The sequence below is a fragment of the Zootermopsis nevadensis genome, unplaced genomic scaffold (genome assembly GCF_977971745.1).
Source record: "Zootermopsis nevadensis isolate Lab colony 2312 unplaced genomic scaffold, Znev_1.0 Znev_ptg000017l, whole genome shotgun sequence".
In the NCBI taxonomy this organism is placed as follows: domain Eukaryota; kingdom Metazoa; phylum Arthropoda; class Insecta; order Blattodea; family Termopsidae; genus Zootermopsis; species Zootermopsis nevadensis.
Window position 1 is genome coordinate 338,009 of NW_028259149.1, and position 15,291 is coordinate 353,299.

Below are 15,291 nucleotides of genomic sequence, written 5' to 3' on the forward strand. Positions count from 1 at the left end.
ATGGCATCGCACTGCAATACGAACCACAACCCCTCTAGGAACGAGGCAAGGAAACAAAGCACAAAGTAAGTTGCTTCGAGTGCCAATTTATACTGCTTGTAACAGGAAGCTACTGGAACATCCTAACGAATCCTGATGTGCAGCGGTACCAAAATACACTGCAAATGATTGGGCAGATATTTCCAGCGGAGTGGGAATATGCAAGATGAAGGGACTGTCGAGCGGGAATGAAGTTAGACATGTTTACGGCACTGGAAAGGAACTATGGTGTCAGAACCTATATCTGGCATTCCAAAAACCTTAAAAACCTAATTCGCATATTTTTTCATGGAGATTTTTTGTGGTGCCATTTTCATAAGCTTGTCAAGTTTAAAAACTGGTGCATCACCATTCTTTGACTAATGATAATGTGAATGGCACCACTCTTGATGTCTTCTTACAGGCAGTAGAATGTAGCCTGCTTATTTACACTTGAAGATTGCAGTCTTCTGGGTTGTTACGCCGTGTACTATGGTAGAAGTCCACCAACGTTTCAGAGGTCATACTGCCTTCGTCATCGGGGCGATGAATGAGCCAATCGATTGGAAAACGCTAGGTTTATAATGACCAGACAGTGAATGGAGTAGCCGAATCCTAGCCAATGGGAGCAGGTCCCCATAAACCTAGAATTTCCCACTAGACTGGCTCATTCATCGCCCTGATGAAGGAGGCAGTATGATCTCTGAAACACTGGTGGACATCTACCACGCTAAACAGAGAAACAACCCAGAAGACAGAAATCTTCCTACTCACCGCTGTGATAACCTCAAATCCTATTTACTTACACTTGTTTAGCCAGTGAATGGCATGTGGCCTTTTAGGTGTTGTTCAGACGAATATACCACCCAAAATGTGATGGCTTTTGATATTTTTCACAAAAATCAAAATGTTAATAAATTGTAGAATATGCTCAAGAACTGACATGGAAAAAAGCAAAATTACAAAATCCTGAAAATCCTAAAACCTGAAAAGCCAAAGTGCTGTTGGGTCATTCCATGTCAAATCGACGCCACACAGGAAGCCCGCCAATACTGCAGACACTGCACAACTCATACTCATTGGCAATGATGCAAGCCAAGCATGTCTGAACTTGGCCAACACGTACAGCTTATTGAATTCTGTTAAGCAAAAGTACTGTTTGTTGCAGCTTTTTTAAAATATTTCCCTCATTTTTTGCCAAATTTTATACAAGTTTAATGGCACACAATTCTAAAAAAATTGCTTTAACAAAAGCATAGCCATTTATATTAACGAAAATTAATAAATGTAAAAAAGTAAAGAGAAAAATGTTTTTTTCAAGTTCTCTTCAATAAAAGCAACGCAACTTCACAGCAATCTGCTTCACAAAACCCAATACCACTGCAGTTCCAAATTTGGTATTTTCAGATGTTTTAAACAAATTACTTATAAACAACATTTTTTTCTTAAAAATTAAAAAGTTGAGAATACAAGGTCAAAGGTCAAATTTAAATACATTGGAGACAACTTTACTGAATATACTGGTAGAATAGATCACTGAAAGGGGTTTTATTAAGGTTTAAAATGAGCTATGTACCTCAAATCAGGGCAGAACTTAAGACACTTTCTCTAAGACTACTTGTGCCAAGAAAGTTTTTTTTACGTTGGATGTCTGCTCCCAAAAAATCTAGTGGCCAAAATGCAATAAAAATTGGTACAAATACTTATCTCCATTCAGACTACAGTCTCAAAACAAAAAAACTGAGGTCTTGTTGAAAATGTATCTTTCTATGCTGATTTTATGTGGAATCACTGCTGTAGGCTTTGTTAGGATACGGTATCAGAAATAATTGTTATAATTTCCTAACTACACCAAGTGTTGTTATTTCTTGGCCCTACAACCCGGTTGTGGGTTTCCGCCACCTCTCGGGCTCCATTCTGCTGACCCATCATGGTTGGAGGAACCCAAATTAGTCATCCCATCCTATGTACAATGGCCTTCATGTTAGCTTATGGTAAGTGTCGAAGGTTCGGATGACAACATTAAGTTATGTCTTATAGGAAACTTAATGGCTCCACGTTCCAGAACAAATCGCCTCAAATCAACCTCACGTGAGAGTTAACAGTGTGTGCCCATGCTTTGGCCACAGATGATGTTGGATTGATTCCAGGTCAAGTCATTCCAGTTCCTAATCCTGATATTCCAATTGCAGATCTTCGGAGAGCAGTGGCATTCTCGTACCATATGAGGGATAGTATGAGACCTGTTCATGTCACATTCCTCCATGATAGCAAGGTAGAATTCTACTATAGTGTGGCAACTAGAGGTCAGGCGGTGATGCAAAACTTCACCAAGTTCAATACAACCACCACGACAAAGTAGGATATCTGGTACATCTCTCTCCAGAAAGAGTACGGATCAATCAAAATAATACCCGTCCAATATCAGAAACCTGGCGTGATTTTCCTCATGTAGCCTTGTCAATGAGGATCATTACACAGTGGGCTGATTATGGGCGTATGGCACAATTGATTACCATTGGTCAAGCTTACCTCACATTTCCAGATTTTCCCTGGAGAGTTTGAGGCTTATCGAGCCGCAACGAATGCAGTTGACAGGATGCAGAAGTACTGCACGGATAAAAGAAAAGATTAAATAAATACAAGGAGTGAAGATTTTAAATTTGTATCTGGCATAACCACTGGACAGGTACAACTGAAGGATTACAGAATCACAATGGCGTGGTTATACACACAATGCAAGAAACACACTAGAAAACCATACAGGATTATGTAACAATACCAGATATCTAAGAATTACTCTTGTGCATTATGACATGCTTATTACAGATATTACTTTGAGTTACCGGTTAATACCACTTATTTTCAGAAAATTTATTTGCAGCTATTTTTATATGCAGTTAAACTCACAGTGCCCACAAGCCAGTATATCTCCATTTTATGAGGCAAATCCAGAAAATGGAACAATGTTCAAAACATTGAGTGAATAAATAATTTGAATTTACTGCAACGCAAAAACTGGCGAACAAAAAGTGGAACTAATAATGGAAGTTTGACTGTGTATCAAAAGTAACCCATGTACATGTACATGTATATTCACGTGAATCGATAATAAACTAAATATGTGGAATTTATGTATAACATTATTTAATGAATATATTAAACGTCAATGATTTCGACAATTTAGGTTTTATAACGTTTCTTATGCAGCTTACCTACCAGAAAGAGATTATATACAGCAAACACACACAGCTAGCTTCACGGTTTCTAATGGCGGCGAATAAGATGGCCGTCTTTGGCTTGTGGTAGCAACAAAAACTTCTACGTCACCAAACATGGCGCTACAACCCACAAAACGGCCATCGCAATGGCGCTTTGTGTAGCACAGAAATTTGTAATATGGTATCAAAAATGCCATTAACATGCATGCTATAACACTGTATGATCTGCTGAATTTCAATTCCACGCAATTACCTGATATACTGCATTCCATGAAGAATCTTTCTCAATAAGCTACCGACCTAGTTCGTGCGTCCACTACCAACGACTTTCTACGCGTGACAAAGAAACCATCGCCCAACTACTACCAAAGATTAAAAAACACACAATCTTGTTACCAACATGAATAATACCTCTGTCTGTGCCCGCACAGATGGCAGCAGTAACGTATTGCCACGTACATACTGCACCATGGCAATAATCGATAATACCAATGGATGTTTGTCGAATAAACAGGGCCGCGGTCGAGGCTGGACGATTCAGGGCAGTGCAGTTGTAGGATTTGAGGTTCTCACGGCGTTGAGTCTGAAGATGTCCTCTGGGTTATTGCGCCGTGTAGTCTTGTAGAAGTTTATCGACGTTTCAGAGGTCCATGCTGCCTCCATCATCGTCTTTCTTGTGGCCCACCACTTAATGTGAAGAGTATGGCTATTTAACCCTCCTGGCAGAACATAGGACGGGCGACATTTGGTGGGGGAGTCGCACTTTTTATCGTTCAAACACCATTTGCTATCCTACTAGTATAATTACACAAATTTAGAGTTATAATGTCCGAACCAGAACCAACTCCTTCTTGTCACCACAGAACAAACATGCCTTAAGCCTTGTATCGACTGCGCGCGGCTGCCTCGCGAGGCAATGTTCGTTGCTTTGCCTCGCAAAGTCGATACCATGTTGCCACGCGTGGCAGAACGAACAATGCCGCGCTCGAACTTGGCGCCCGTCGAGCCAAATCTGAGCGGTTCTTTGTCCCGCGGCAAAGGGATTTGACTGTGCTGTATTCATGGTGATCTTGCGAGAACTGACGAACAGCGTCGATCACAGCCGAACACGGCTGCCGCGCTCGATGCTGGTAACCACGAGCACAATGAGCGAACGAACGAGTTTGCCGCGCACGAACAGGTGCGCGAGGCAGCCGCGCGCAGTCGATACAAGGCTTTACTCACCGCAGCTGCAAATTAACATGAACAATATCCACATTATGGCCACAAGCGACACAGGTTCCTCCTATAACTACTGCCCTAAAAATCGACGCAAGGCAATAATCTCGCACCTTTTATAGAGTTTCTAAGGACGCGCAAGGCGCTTCCTATTGGTCCACACTATTCTGCGTTTAAGGGTCTTAGTGCCAGGTTGAACAAAGCATACACGTGTCTTCTATACATGAAGAAAGAATGCAGAACAATGTGGGACGACTACAATTAGTATTGACAATGTTAATAACATGGGGTCCGAATAAGGGTGAGAAGGGGTGCCAGCACAACACAGAGTAGCAAAATAATGTTAAACACTTTCTTGAACATTCAACCAAACCGATCCAGCTTATCCTAAAGTCATCATTACCATTACTTTAACACCCATCCCGTGATATCAAAATGTATCAACAAAAACCCAGCTGGGAAGTTGATGTACAAAATATAGGGCTACGAAATCGTGCAGGATGTAAAGATTAAGGAGCAGAAATGTTATTCATGTGGAGAGTTATGCAGATTTACAGGGCGGCCAACCACACGATTTGTGTGAAGTTATGGGGAAAGTAAAAACTGAGAAAGACACAGAAGCTACCAGCAAGGCTGAAGGATGCCTTATTTTAGGCTGTCCTGACGATTAGCCTTTCCTTTTTTAAGCGATGTTATGCAATTTAATTCACATTATGTAATTTCGGACATATTTTCTGTCGACTTGCCTACCGCCTCGCTTTCTCTTCTGTGTCGCATCGGCGACTCAACTCACAAGGATGCCGCTAGATATCGCTGTGTGCAACCTAACGGTAACTGGTAGTCAGTTCAGGTACGATGCTGGAGAACAGCTGTAGTTCTGGAACGTGAACTTATATCCCGGATGTATCAACAATGAGGCACGTCGTAGCGTCGGGATGCGCGTTTCTTCTGTTTTTGTGTGTTTCGGTTCCAGACTTATCAGAAGGTAACTCACAACACTGTTCACCGACATTATTCTGGTTTTCAACTAAACAATGACATATGTAGAAGCTGGGTGTGTCGCTGACATTATTTCTGGATTTTAAATGAAATTGCAACTGTAAAAATAGTCGTCTCTGTGAAATGGGTTTTTAACAGTCCCCAAAGTTCTTCGCTGAGGTAAGTAGGTCACGGCTACAGAAGGCTGGAAGTTCAGTGTTTAGAATCGTTTTACAATTAATGTGTGGAACCTTTGTTAAACGAAGTGACATCATGCCTAGCTATGATTCTACACAGCCAGTGGCTGTAAGTGTTTTATGACCTTGGAAAGGAAATGTTAAGAACACGAAGCGTAGGGTAAACTTTCTTCGGACGTAGGACTTGAGGTTCTCATGGTGGTGGGTACGAAGATGGCTGTCCTCTGGATTGTAGCGCCGTGTAGTCTGGTCGTAGTTCCATAGATCCTTGTTGCCTCCATAATCTGGGCGATGAGCCATCTTCCTTCCTACGTGTTTATTCTTTAAATGTAACATTTGTTCTGGCAGGAAAAATCCAGTTCTTCAATGTATGAAGTGAAGCTTTAGCGACGACAGAAGTTGATAAAGGATTCTCGGGCTACAAGCCGCGTCAGGTGGCTGAACGGCGAACAAACAAAATCTTCTGCCTTTTCGAGAACCATCTCTTTTCCCATCCTCAACTGCAAGCGTGTGCATTATTGACGATAGCCACGGTGGTCTAGCGGTTAGAACGCTGGCCTTGTAATCCTGGGGTCTCGGGTTCGATTCCCGGCGGTGCCCGAATTTATAACTTGTGTTGGGCAAGGCGGTGGTCTAGGCAACACGGAGTTTTTCTCCGTGGCATCCCAACAATTACTCCATTCACACACAGAAGAAGGCAATGGCAAACCACTTCTGGATCATCTGCCAAGAACGTATATGAACAGGTCCCAGTCCGAGAAAAGGATGGAAGGATCCTGTTCATATGGACCTGTCGTCAGACAGAACACTAAATAATAATAATAATGGAGAATATATTCTGGACGTCGCTTATTTAGATGAGGCGTGATTCGATTTATGTAAAGGACTTCGACTCCCAAAACAGCCGCTCGTGTTTTATGCAGTGTGTTCGGTGAACGATCAATTTGAAAGGACGTTTGGCCGCCGAGGTCTCCCGATCTCACTTCTCTTATTTTTAATTGTGAGTACTAGCGGAAGCTTCAGTGTGCATAGAAAATCCATGTAGTCTACGACATTTGAAGGAAGCCATCACTGATTTTACTCGTCTTCAGCAAAAAGATAAAATGCATATGTGCTAGTAATATACACAGGGCGTACTTTCAACGCTTGTGCAAAAACTTTTGAATCATCCTGTAGTCGTGCCAAGGAAGTCGCTGACATGTTTCCATCCACAGAATTAAACATACCAATTTTAATTTTGTGCTAATATTAATAATGTTTGTCAACAGAAAATAGAAATATGTACAGGTAAATGTTTTTTTTAAAAATAACATTACGTTTTTCATCATTCGGCTTGTGGCCTTATGGAACATAAGCAGTGGTTCCTTTTCTGCTCTTAGAAATTCTGTTGCTAACAGAATAATATTTTACCAACTACGCGTGTTTCAGAAATTGAAAGTAAACAATTCCAACAGCAAACTCAAGGTCCAATGTAGGGTCAGAGGTTATCTGAAGAACTGCAGATATAACATTTAAATATAGAACGACGTCCATTTGTAGTTTCTAGTACGCAATTCCCTAGTTTGGTAAACAAATATTCAGATTAAATTCAAAACGATGACGTCACTTTACAAACACTATGTCGATATAACAGATGATATTTAGACGTACAATACCGATGCTCGTTTTGAACTTGTCTTCAGTAAACTGTTTCCTTCAGGCCCACTTTGAAGACACTTTATATGGATAATTAACCCCGTCGGGCAGACTCCCTCGTGAGAAGGAAACCGTATCCTAACCTAACCTAAAAATTCCAATAAACTGATCGCCGAAGTTCTTTACTGTGTTCTCAAGAATCCTAAACTGCTTCCTAGCTTGAGCCATATAAATCCAATCTACATCCTTGCTGCCTAAAATCCATTATAATAATATCGTCCCATCTACAACTAGATTTTTCAAGTGGTGTATTTCCTTCAGGATCAAGTTCATAACTTGGCTCCTTTATCTCTGGAGAAATATCCCCTAGTACTGATTGGATATGGGTCTGGGTGGGTCCCATAGCCAATTCGGATGCAGTGGTAACAAGAAAAGTCTCTGCCCCAGTTGGGATTCAACCCCAAATTCCACGTGCTCGGTCAGGAAACCTCAAGGCGACGTTCACGATTTATAAAATATAGAATTTACTGACAAAAGTGAACTATCAGTTATCAGTGGGTGGACCCTAGAACTGGTCTGGACGCACAAGCTAGAGGGGGAAAAAAAATTATCTGCCCCCGTCGGGGATTGAACCCCGGTCGTCCAGCTCCTAAAGACGCACGATAAATTGACCATGCCCGAGATACGCCGTACATAGCAGGGAAGAGTCTCATTTTCTTTATCTTACGTTGCCATCTGCATCGGCAAGAATCTTGAGGCGAGACCGGTAGCGTCGGTTATCGGACGCACTCACACAATCCCTGCCCCATTATCTTTGGCTAATTCTGTCGGCAATTCTTCGTTCACAAATTATTAATTTGACCGGAAGCTGTTATTTCGATTTTCAGCTGTTTTACTTCGGATCAAAAAGTTTCCTGTAATTTTTACCTGACGCCCAGTAAAACGTTAACAATTGACTGTGCGAACGATCAAACAGCTGTCTGTAGTATCTCCTCGCTTCTCCGCCATGGGCGCTGTAGCAAATAAGAATAAAAAGTAGTGATCTGCAATATCGTCTGCAGACCACCACCACCCCTCGAGCCTGCGCAGAAAGACGACGCAAGCCTCGTACACACGTGTCTGCACTTACGTAAAAAAATAAATAAATAACTTGTTCATGAATGATCAATAAGGAATTTATTGTACTATCCTGGTATTTAATGAATAGAATAACGAAAGATAAACATAGAAACTCACTAAAACTGGACCAAGATTTTAACCTAGAACCCTCTGAATACGAAGCTGGAATTCTAACATCAAAGATAGCAGAAATTCGTACTAGATGCTGAACAGAAATATTTGTATGATTATTTAAATATCTTACTTGATAATCCATGAAAATTTGCTGGCAATTTCTGGTATTTATTTCGAAAAATCCGAATCAATTCTATATAAGTACTTCAAATATACAGAGTCCAACAGTATTAACTCTTGACTGCACGACATGTTTCAGCACTGCTACGCCGCTGCTATTCCTGCCGTTCACGTGGTGACCTGGGCACTTGTAAGGATCCGTTCGCACTGAACCTCACTCTGGCGGAGCAAGAGAGGGGAGTCGAGGCAATGCCTTGTGCCTCAGGATGGTGTGGCAAATTTCTAGAAGGGGGCAATTCCTTCAAGGATGACGGTGAGACCATCATGAGGTCAAAGTCAGAATTAAGCACAGACAGCATTAAGAACTCTCGTTGCATTTGCATTTCCAGAAATACCAGTACAAATATGTACAAAATGTTTGGGAATGAATTGATAATAACAATATTTAAACCCAAAAGATGGTCATAATATAAATTATGAATTACAGCCTGCACTCTGATGGAAATGGGGGGTAATAGACTCAAGGAAAAAAGCCTACGATGACATGGAGTGGGCTTAAATATAGACGCCAACACAGTATTTTGCTTCTGTTTAACCTTTACGTTCTGTTACCACAGCACTGTTAACTTCTTAGTTACAAATGTGATAGAAAAAACATTTTAACTTTGCATCGTCGTAAAAGATTCCGAGGAAAGAGCAAATTCAAAATACTGAGGGGGATAGAAGAACACTGTTGAAAAGAAAATGTCAGTGACAATGTTCGACATGGACCCAAGCAGCCAGATGTTCGAAGAGTTTCTAATATTTTATTATAATTACTAAAACACTCTCCTTCAATGCATGGAAGCAGCAGATATACAGAGAGAGACAGATGTTACGTTGGAATGGACATTCTAAAATATAGGATGTACATATGAAATGTATACCATTTTAATGTAACATTGCACATGAAGACAAAACACATTTGACTCGCTTATATGATCAAGTTGCTGTGACCCCCATTGAACAGATATTCAGTGGGGGTTACCCTGAATCACTTTGAGTCCACACACTGTTAAGGTCAAGGGTTACTGTAGCCACTGCATTTCTTATCCTCTTGGCGAGTCCTCGCAGAGTGGTAGCCGATGGTGCCACGTACACAGCATCCTTGATACACCCCCAAAAGAGAAAAAAATATTGGGATTAAGGTCAGGTGAACAGGGTGGTCACGTGATAGACCCCTCCTCTGTTGATCCATTTCTTTGGAAACTTACAAATTAAGAAGTCTGTCAGTTCTTTGTGGAAATGTGAAGGTGCTCCATCTTGCTGGACCAGCACGTCATTGAGGCGTGAGGAATTCACCTACTCGGGATGCCATTTTAACATCTGTGAGTGGCATGAATTATAAACTTCATCATACAACCTGCTCAAAATGTATTTAGCTTCCATTCCTCTGCCTTTCAGTTTATGAACAGTGTTTCAGTAAAATTGTGTACATCTCCTGTGTATATTACATACAGGGATAGTTCCAGGGAACAATGTAATATAGACGCGAATGCTCGGCATGTTACAGAGTACGGGGTAGCAACTCAACGCATGTGCCTACAGCGTGGTCCATCAGACAATGAGGAAAGGTGCGACTACATCACGTGGAACCACAAGAAGGTGTACATGTGTTTCTGTCAGGGGGACCTCTGCAATGCGGCACCATCAGTCGAGAAGGCGATGCTACTGCTCGTCGTATGTACGGCACTACGATACATAGCAACGGGATAGCCCAAAATAGGACGATCCTAACACAATCTTCTCTACTTAACAAATACACAACTACATTATATATTTTTGCAATGGAAGAATTAATTAAACAAATGCAGATAAAAAAACAACAACCTCACTTATTTAAATTCACAACCTAGTTTCCAAATATTCATCCTACGATGTCTCAGTCTTCAATCTGAGTTTGAGCATTAACAGCACATGTTCCTTTTAAAGTAACATTCACAATTCCGTATTTATTTTATTCTGTTGCATCCAAATACTTTGTTTTCAGATATTTTCAGTACTTAATCTTCTGGCACAGCAAGCGGACAACACATGCAAACACACACAACAAACATCTACAGTTTATCATAAATTTGGTCTCTAAAATTACTAACTTCAGTATGTATATAGAAAAATTTACATTTCACCACTATTCTCACTAGCTCCACCTGATGGAAGCAGACAAGTCAGTGCTACAACCCAGAAGACAGCCATATTTGTATTCATTGCCATGAAAACCTCAAATCCTACAACTTTTCATAGTTTTGTCACACTCTGTTATCTAGGTACATAATAGAATTAACCTTCATTCCAGGCATTATTCTCATATTCCTGACATGTTTCTCGGATATCCGAGTTTAATGTCCTCAGAATTTCTTTCATAGTTCATAATAAAACAGTCATTTAGGGTGGTAACAGCTCTGCAACTAATCGTCGTGCAGTACAAATTGTCCTCTGTGACCTGACTATGACTGCGCAGCTACTGACGATATCCGCAACCTGACAATGCGACACAGCTAATTTTCTATTTATATGTACGCGCAGATTGTAGTAAACATCGGAAAATATCTACTCTGAAGGTTCTGATGAAAGTGTAATACAATCTGCATCGTTGGGTTTTTTGGACCTTGTCCATCGTCTGATGTTACGAAATTACACGTATCGAGGATCGGATCTGTCCTTGTCTTCAGGTGTGGCGAAGGGGAAGGGCACCTATTCCGTGGGATCCACCGAACTAATCTCAATCAATGGACAGGTGCCTGAAAACGACGCCCTCAGGAAATTATCTGGATGTACCAAGTACGAACCAATGAGGAGTTTACGATATTACATAAGGAACTTAAAAGGTTTATACAGGTAACTAGTCCTGGGAGGAAAGTGATATGTAGATTACGAAGTGCTGGGCACAAGGCTGCGATGAGCAAGACAAAGAATGCACAAAAAATTTTGACAGAGAAACCTGTTCAAAAATATTTACTTCAAAGTCTAAAATGAAGATGGGACAATGACATGACCATGATTATGATGGAAACTGGTTGACAGGATGGGTGATGGATGAAACTGGCTCAGGGTCACAGCCAATGGCAGGTTTTGGTACTGGCACTGTTGAATATTTCGGCTCTGTTACCTCAGGGTTTGTGAGTTCATGAATGTAATTATTTACCGTGACTGACCCGAGTTTTATATGGAAATTATGCTGGTGTATATTTAATACAGTTCACAAAATGTTCAATGTCCAACATATCTGAGATGTAATGAAGTAACAATTTTTATAAAGCTTCAGAGAATCAATTTGCTTCTTAAGAAAGTATGTGATGCAATACAGAATTTTCCGTGGCCGACATATGTCATGTTTTTGATACACTTGTTTTCGCAAAGATTGTGGATACTTCGAAACTTTTGTCAGCAGATGTTAAAGACAAATACTACAGCCAAAATGTGTACATTAACAGGCTTACAATACACTAAGTGCCTTAACACATTTGAAGAATATTTTTCTATGTGACTTAATCCACATTTGCTTCACCGTTAATGCAACACTGACAACAAATCTATAAACTGTATATGAAACAATGGGAATATTAAATGTCCATGAAACAGAAGCATTAAGAAGTAGTATTTGCTCATGTGGTCAAGATATTCCCTGGTTTTATGGATCCCAAATATTCATTTTGTGTTCACAAGAGTCTGCCAATCCATCTTAGCCTGAACCAAATCAGTCCAGTCCAAATTCTCGTGCTCTGCATCCAGTTTAATATATATATATATACATACATGCCTGAGCCTCTCACGTTGGAACTTCAGATTTTCTGACAAAAAGTGCAACATTATTCATCCCCCCTGCTACTCTCTTAAATTCACACATTTTCCTCTGGGAATGTTACAGCTACAATAAATATATAAAAAAACACATTATGAAGCCATTTCCAAAGCCACTTTTATGGTGTCAATGACATAAGACATAAATTACACGAACTCTTTGTCGTTAGCTTTTTACGACTGGAGCTAAATGTAAAACTCTAGAGTCTTCATGATAAGCCACACTGGATGTTGAAAGTTATTTGTTTCAGCAAACATTGCAATTACCATGCTCAGGGTGAATATGTTGGTTGGGTATTTTTTTGCAAGCCATCCAGTAGACAGCAAATGGGATATGAAAGATCTGATAAACACATGGTTAAGAAGAAGAGGTGATGACCACGGTAATCAGGAATGTGATGGCAAAAGGACTTCAGCCCGACAGAACACCGGAATCCTCGATCATAAAGCGCCTATTCTTGGCTTGACCTGTTGATCAGCAGCTGAAGCCACATCCTTCTTTCTCTATTCCTTTCTACTCCTCCCCGTGCTTTTAATTTTAATTATCATTTATTTTGTGAGAGCCAGAGTTGCTCAGTCAGTATAGTGACTAGCTACGGGCTGGACGACTGGGGTTTGATCCCCGACGGGGGCAGAGGATTTTTCCTCTAGCCTCTGTGTCCAGACCAGTTTTGGGGCCCACCCATCCAATGGGTAACGGAGTCATTTCCCAGGGGTATGTGGCTGGGGTGTGATGCTGACCACTCACCCCCATCTAGTGCCGAGGTCAAGAACGAGTAGGAGCTATACCACCTCTCCCCCCAAGCGCCTACATGGCGTATAGTGGGACAGCTTTACTTTAATTTACTCTACTTCTACTTTAGTTAATATTTCCCTTTAATATTTTCTCCTTTTATAATGTTTATCTTTAACTTTATCACTTAATTTAAAGAACCATCACTTCCTACTAGTGCACATGAAGTTTGAATACCAACAAGGTCACATGTTGTGAAAAAATTTTGTTTCTTGTTAAGGTATCGGGAAACAGTTTCTTGGAGGCCCAATTGCCTTAAGAAAAGAAAGCATGTTTCGGGCTCAACTGAGAAAGTAACCAAGTATAATCCTTGTCTAAAGTTTTTCATGGTTGGACATCAACGTACAACTTCTGCCTTCCCAGACGAGCCGTGTCAAATTCTGAGAAGTTTTCTATGTTGGCAAACACTGCAGTTAAAGTTCCTTCCTCTGTGAAACCATTGCTATGTATGAAATGCTCAACTGGAACGTGAGAACAGTGCCTTATAAATTATAACTGGGGATGTGCTTTTGCTAACGAGTTTGTCGTCTTGGCTGAAGGCACTGACACAATCAGACCAACGGCTGCTGCTACTGGTAGCATGAGCTCCGATCAGGCAATCTGTCCTTTTTAAAAGGAACTTTTGTTGGATGGCTCTCTGGGATTTGAACCCAGAAGTGGTGGGGAATAGTTTGGATGAAGGCCTCCATGACTGGGGTAGGCAGGCCATGCTCCTTCAGTTATACAACTGGGGAAAAGCATGGAAAATTCAGACACGGTTGCCAAATAGTATTAAGGCACCAATCATTGCATCTCCTTGCCCACTTTTATATGGGCAGCCTCAATTGCCATGCTGAGCATCAGTCATGACTTCAGACAGCTTTTTGCCTTCAAATAGGCAGAAATAAGGGGTTCCTTGCGTCAGTTAACTTTGAGTTAAAGCCCCCAGTTAAAGCTTTGGCACATTCAGTGAAGAATGGATGCTCATGAATTCGTCTGTTAGCAATGCACCAAAGTGCGTTAGTTGCAACACAAACATACTTGGATTACGACACTTGCAGATTTTAAAACCGACAAAGACCAGCGGAATTGATGGCAGCGCAAATGAATGACTCGCACACCTTCCATGGAGACCACTGGTACATGTAACTCATTTATTTAACCAGCTGTCACTAATCCACAAAGTTTGTCTCCAATTATCTTGTCAAACATGGGCTCTGCTTAATGTAAGCCAGTTCAGTCCTCATGCACATAACAGCTATAAACTTCAATCTTCAATGTATGAGGCTTGTGGACCACGTCAACTTAAATTGAAACACGTCTAAGACTACAGTACTCTTGAATATGGAGAAAACCATTGGTACTGTATGGCGCACTGGCTTGCAGTATCAGTTAACAAAATTGCACTTTTCAATCAGTTTAGTGAAACTAATTAACCCAAATAAATATAAAATTCAAAGTTTTGGTTTAAGGCAAAATGTCTACACCAAGGCAGATGCAAGCAGGGGTGCCACACGGTTTCATCCTGTCCCCTACCTTGTACTGCTTGCACATAAATGACGCCCGTCACCAGGTGATCCTCTAGCCCCTTCGCTGATGACGTGCATACATGGCACACGCCACAAAGAGGGTTATGTTCTCAGAGAGCTGCAGTGAGGCCTTACTTCAATGGAGTTGTGGTGTGATCACTAGAATATAAAAATCAATGCAGATGAGACTCAAGCCATCTATGTCTCTGATCTGATATGCATCTTGCACTGAACGGAAGGAACATTACATCTGTAATGTTGATATGTATTTATTCCCACATTTTGTGAGTCTTTGTTTTATTTGGCTTTTTCGTGTTTAATGAATTTTGTTTCTACTATTTTATTCTTTTACGTCCCACGGATGGATGGTGTGGTTATGCGTTTTTATTCTGGGACTTTCACTTTTTAATTTGTCCGGAGATAGGGATTAGCTCTATCTAGTGGGCCCAACTGAGTAGGAACCTGAAGATGGAGATAGAGCCCCATCTCCGAAACGTCGTTTTACGTTTTTTATGTTTTATTACTAGACG

At 40.9% G+C, this 15,291-nt stretch overlaps 1 protein-coding gene and 1 long non-coding RNA gene across 5 annotated transcripts in view; one reads left to right on the top strand and one right to left on the bottom strand.

Moving 5' to 3' along the window:
* LOC110839465 (uncharacterized) overlaps nt 1–3,616 on the bottom strand; it is a 32,835-nt gene extending 29,219 nt beyond the window's left edge. For 3 of the 4 annotated variants that reach the window (XR_015535423.1, XR_002546491.2, XR_015535422.1), the window contains exons 1-2: nt 3,493–3,616; nt 2,551–2,628 (exon numbers count right to left, since the gene is read on the bottom strand). This is a non-coding gene — a long non-coding RNA (uncharacterized LOC110839465). The remainder of the gene's footprint in view (nt 1–2,550; nt 2,629–3,492) is intronic. The other variant, XR_002546490.2, reaches the window with a different exon arrangement.
* A 1,634-nt stretch (nt 3,617–5,250) lies between these two features.
* rtv (QVR superfamily protein rtv) lies at nt 5,251–12,243 on the top strand. The gene is made up of 3 exons (XM_022083664.2): nt 5,251–5,442; nt 8,760–8,933; nt 10,173–12,243. Exons 1-3 carry the CDS (start codon nt 5,370–5,372, stop codon nt 10,373–10,375), a joined length of 450 nt encoding a protein of 149 aa, XP_021939356.1. The 5' UTR covers nt 5,251–5,369; the 3' UTR covers nt 10,376–12,243.
* Nucleotides 12,244–15,291: the final 3,048 nt, after the last annotated feature.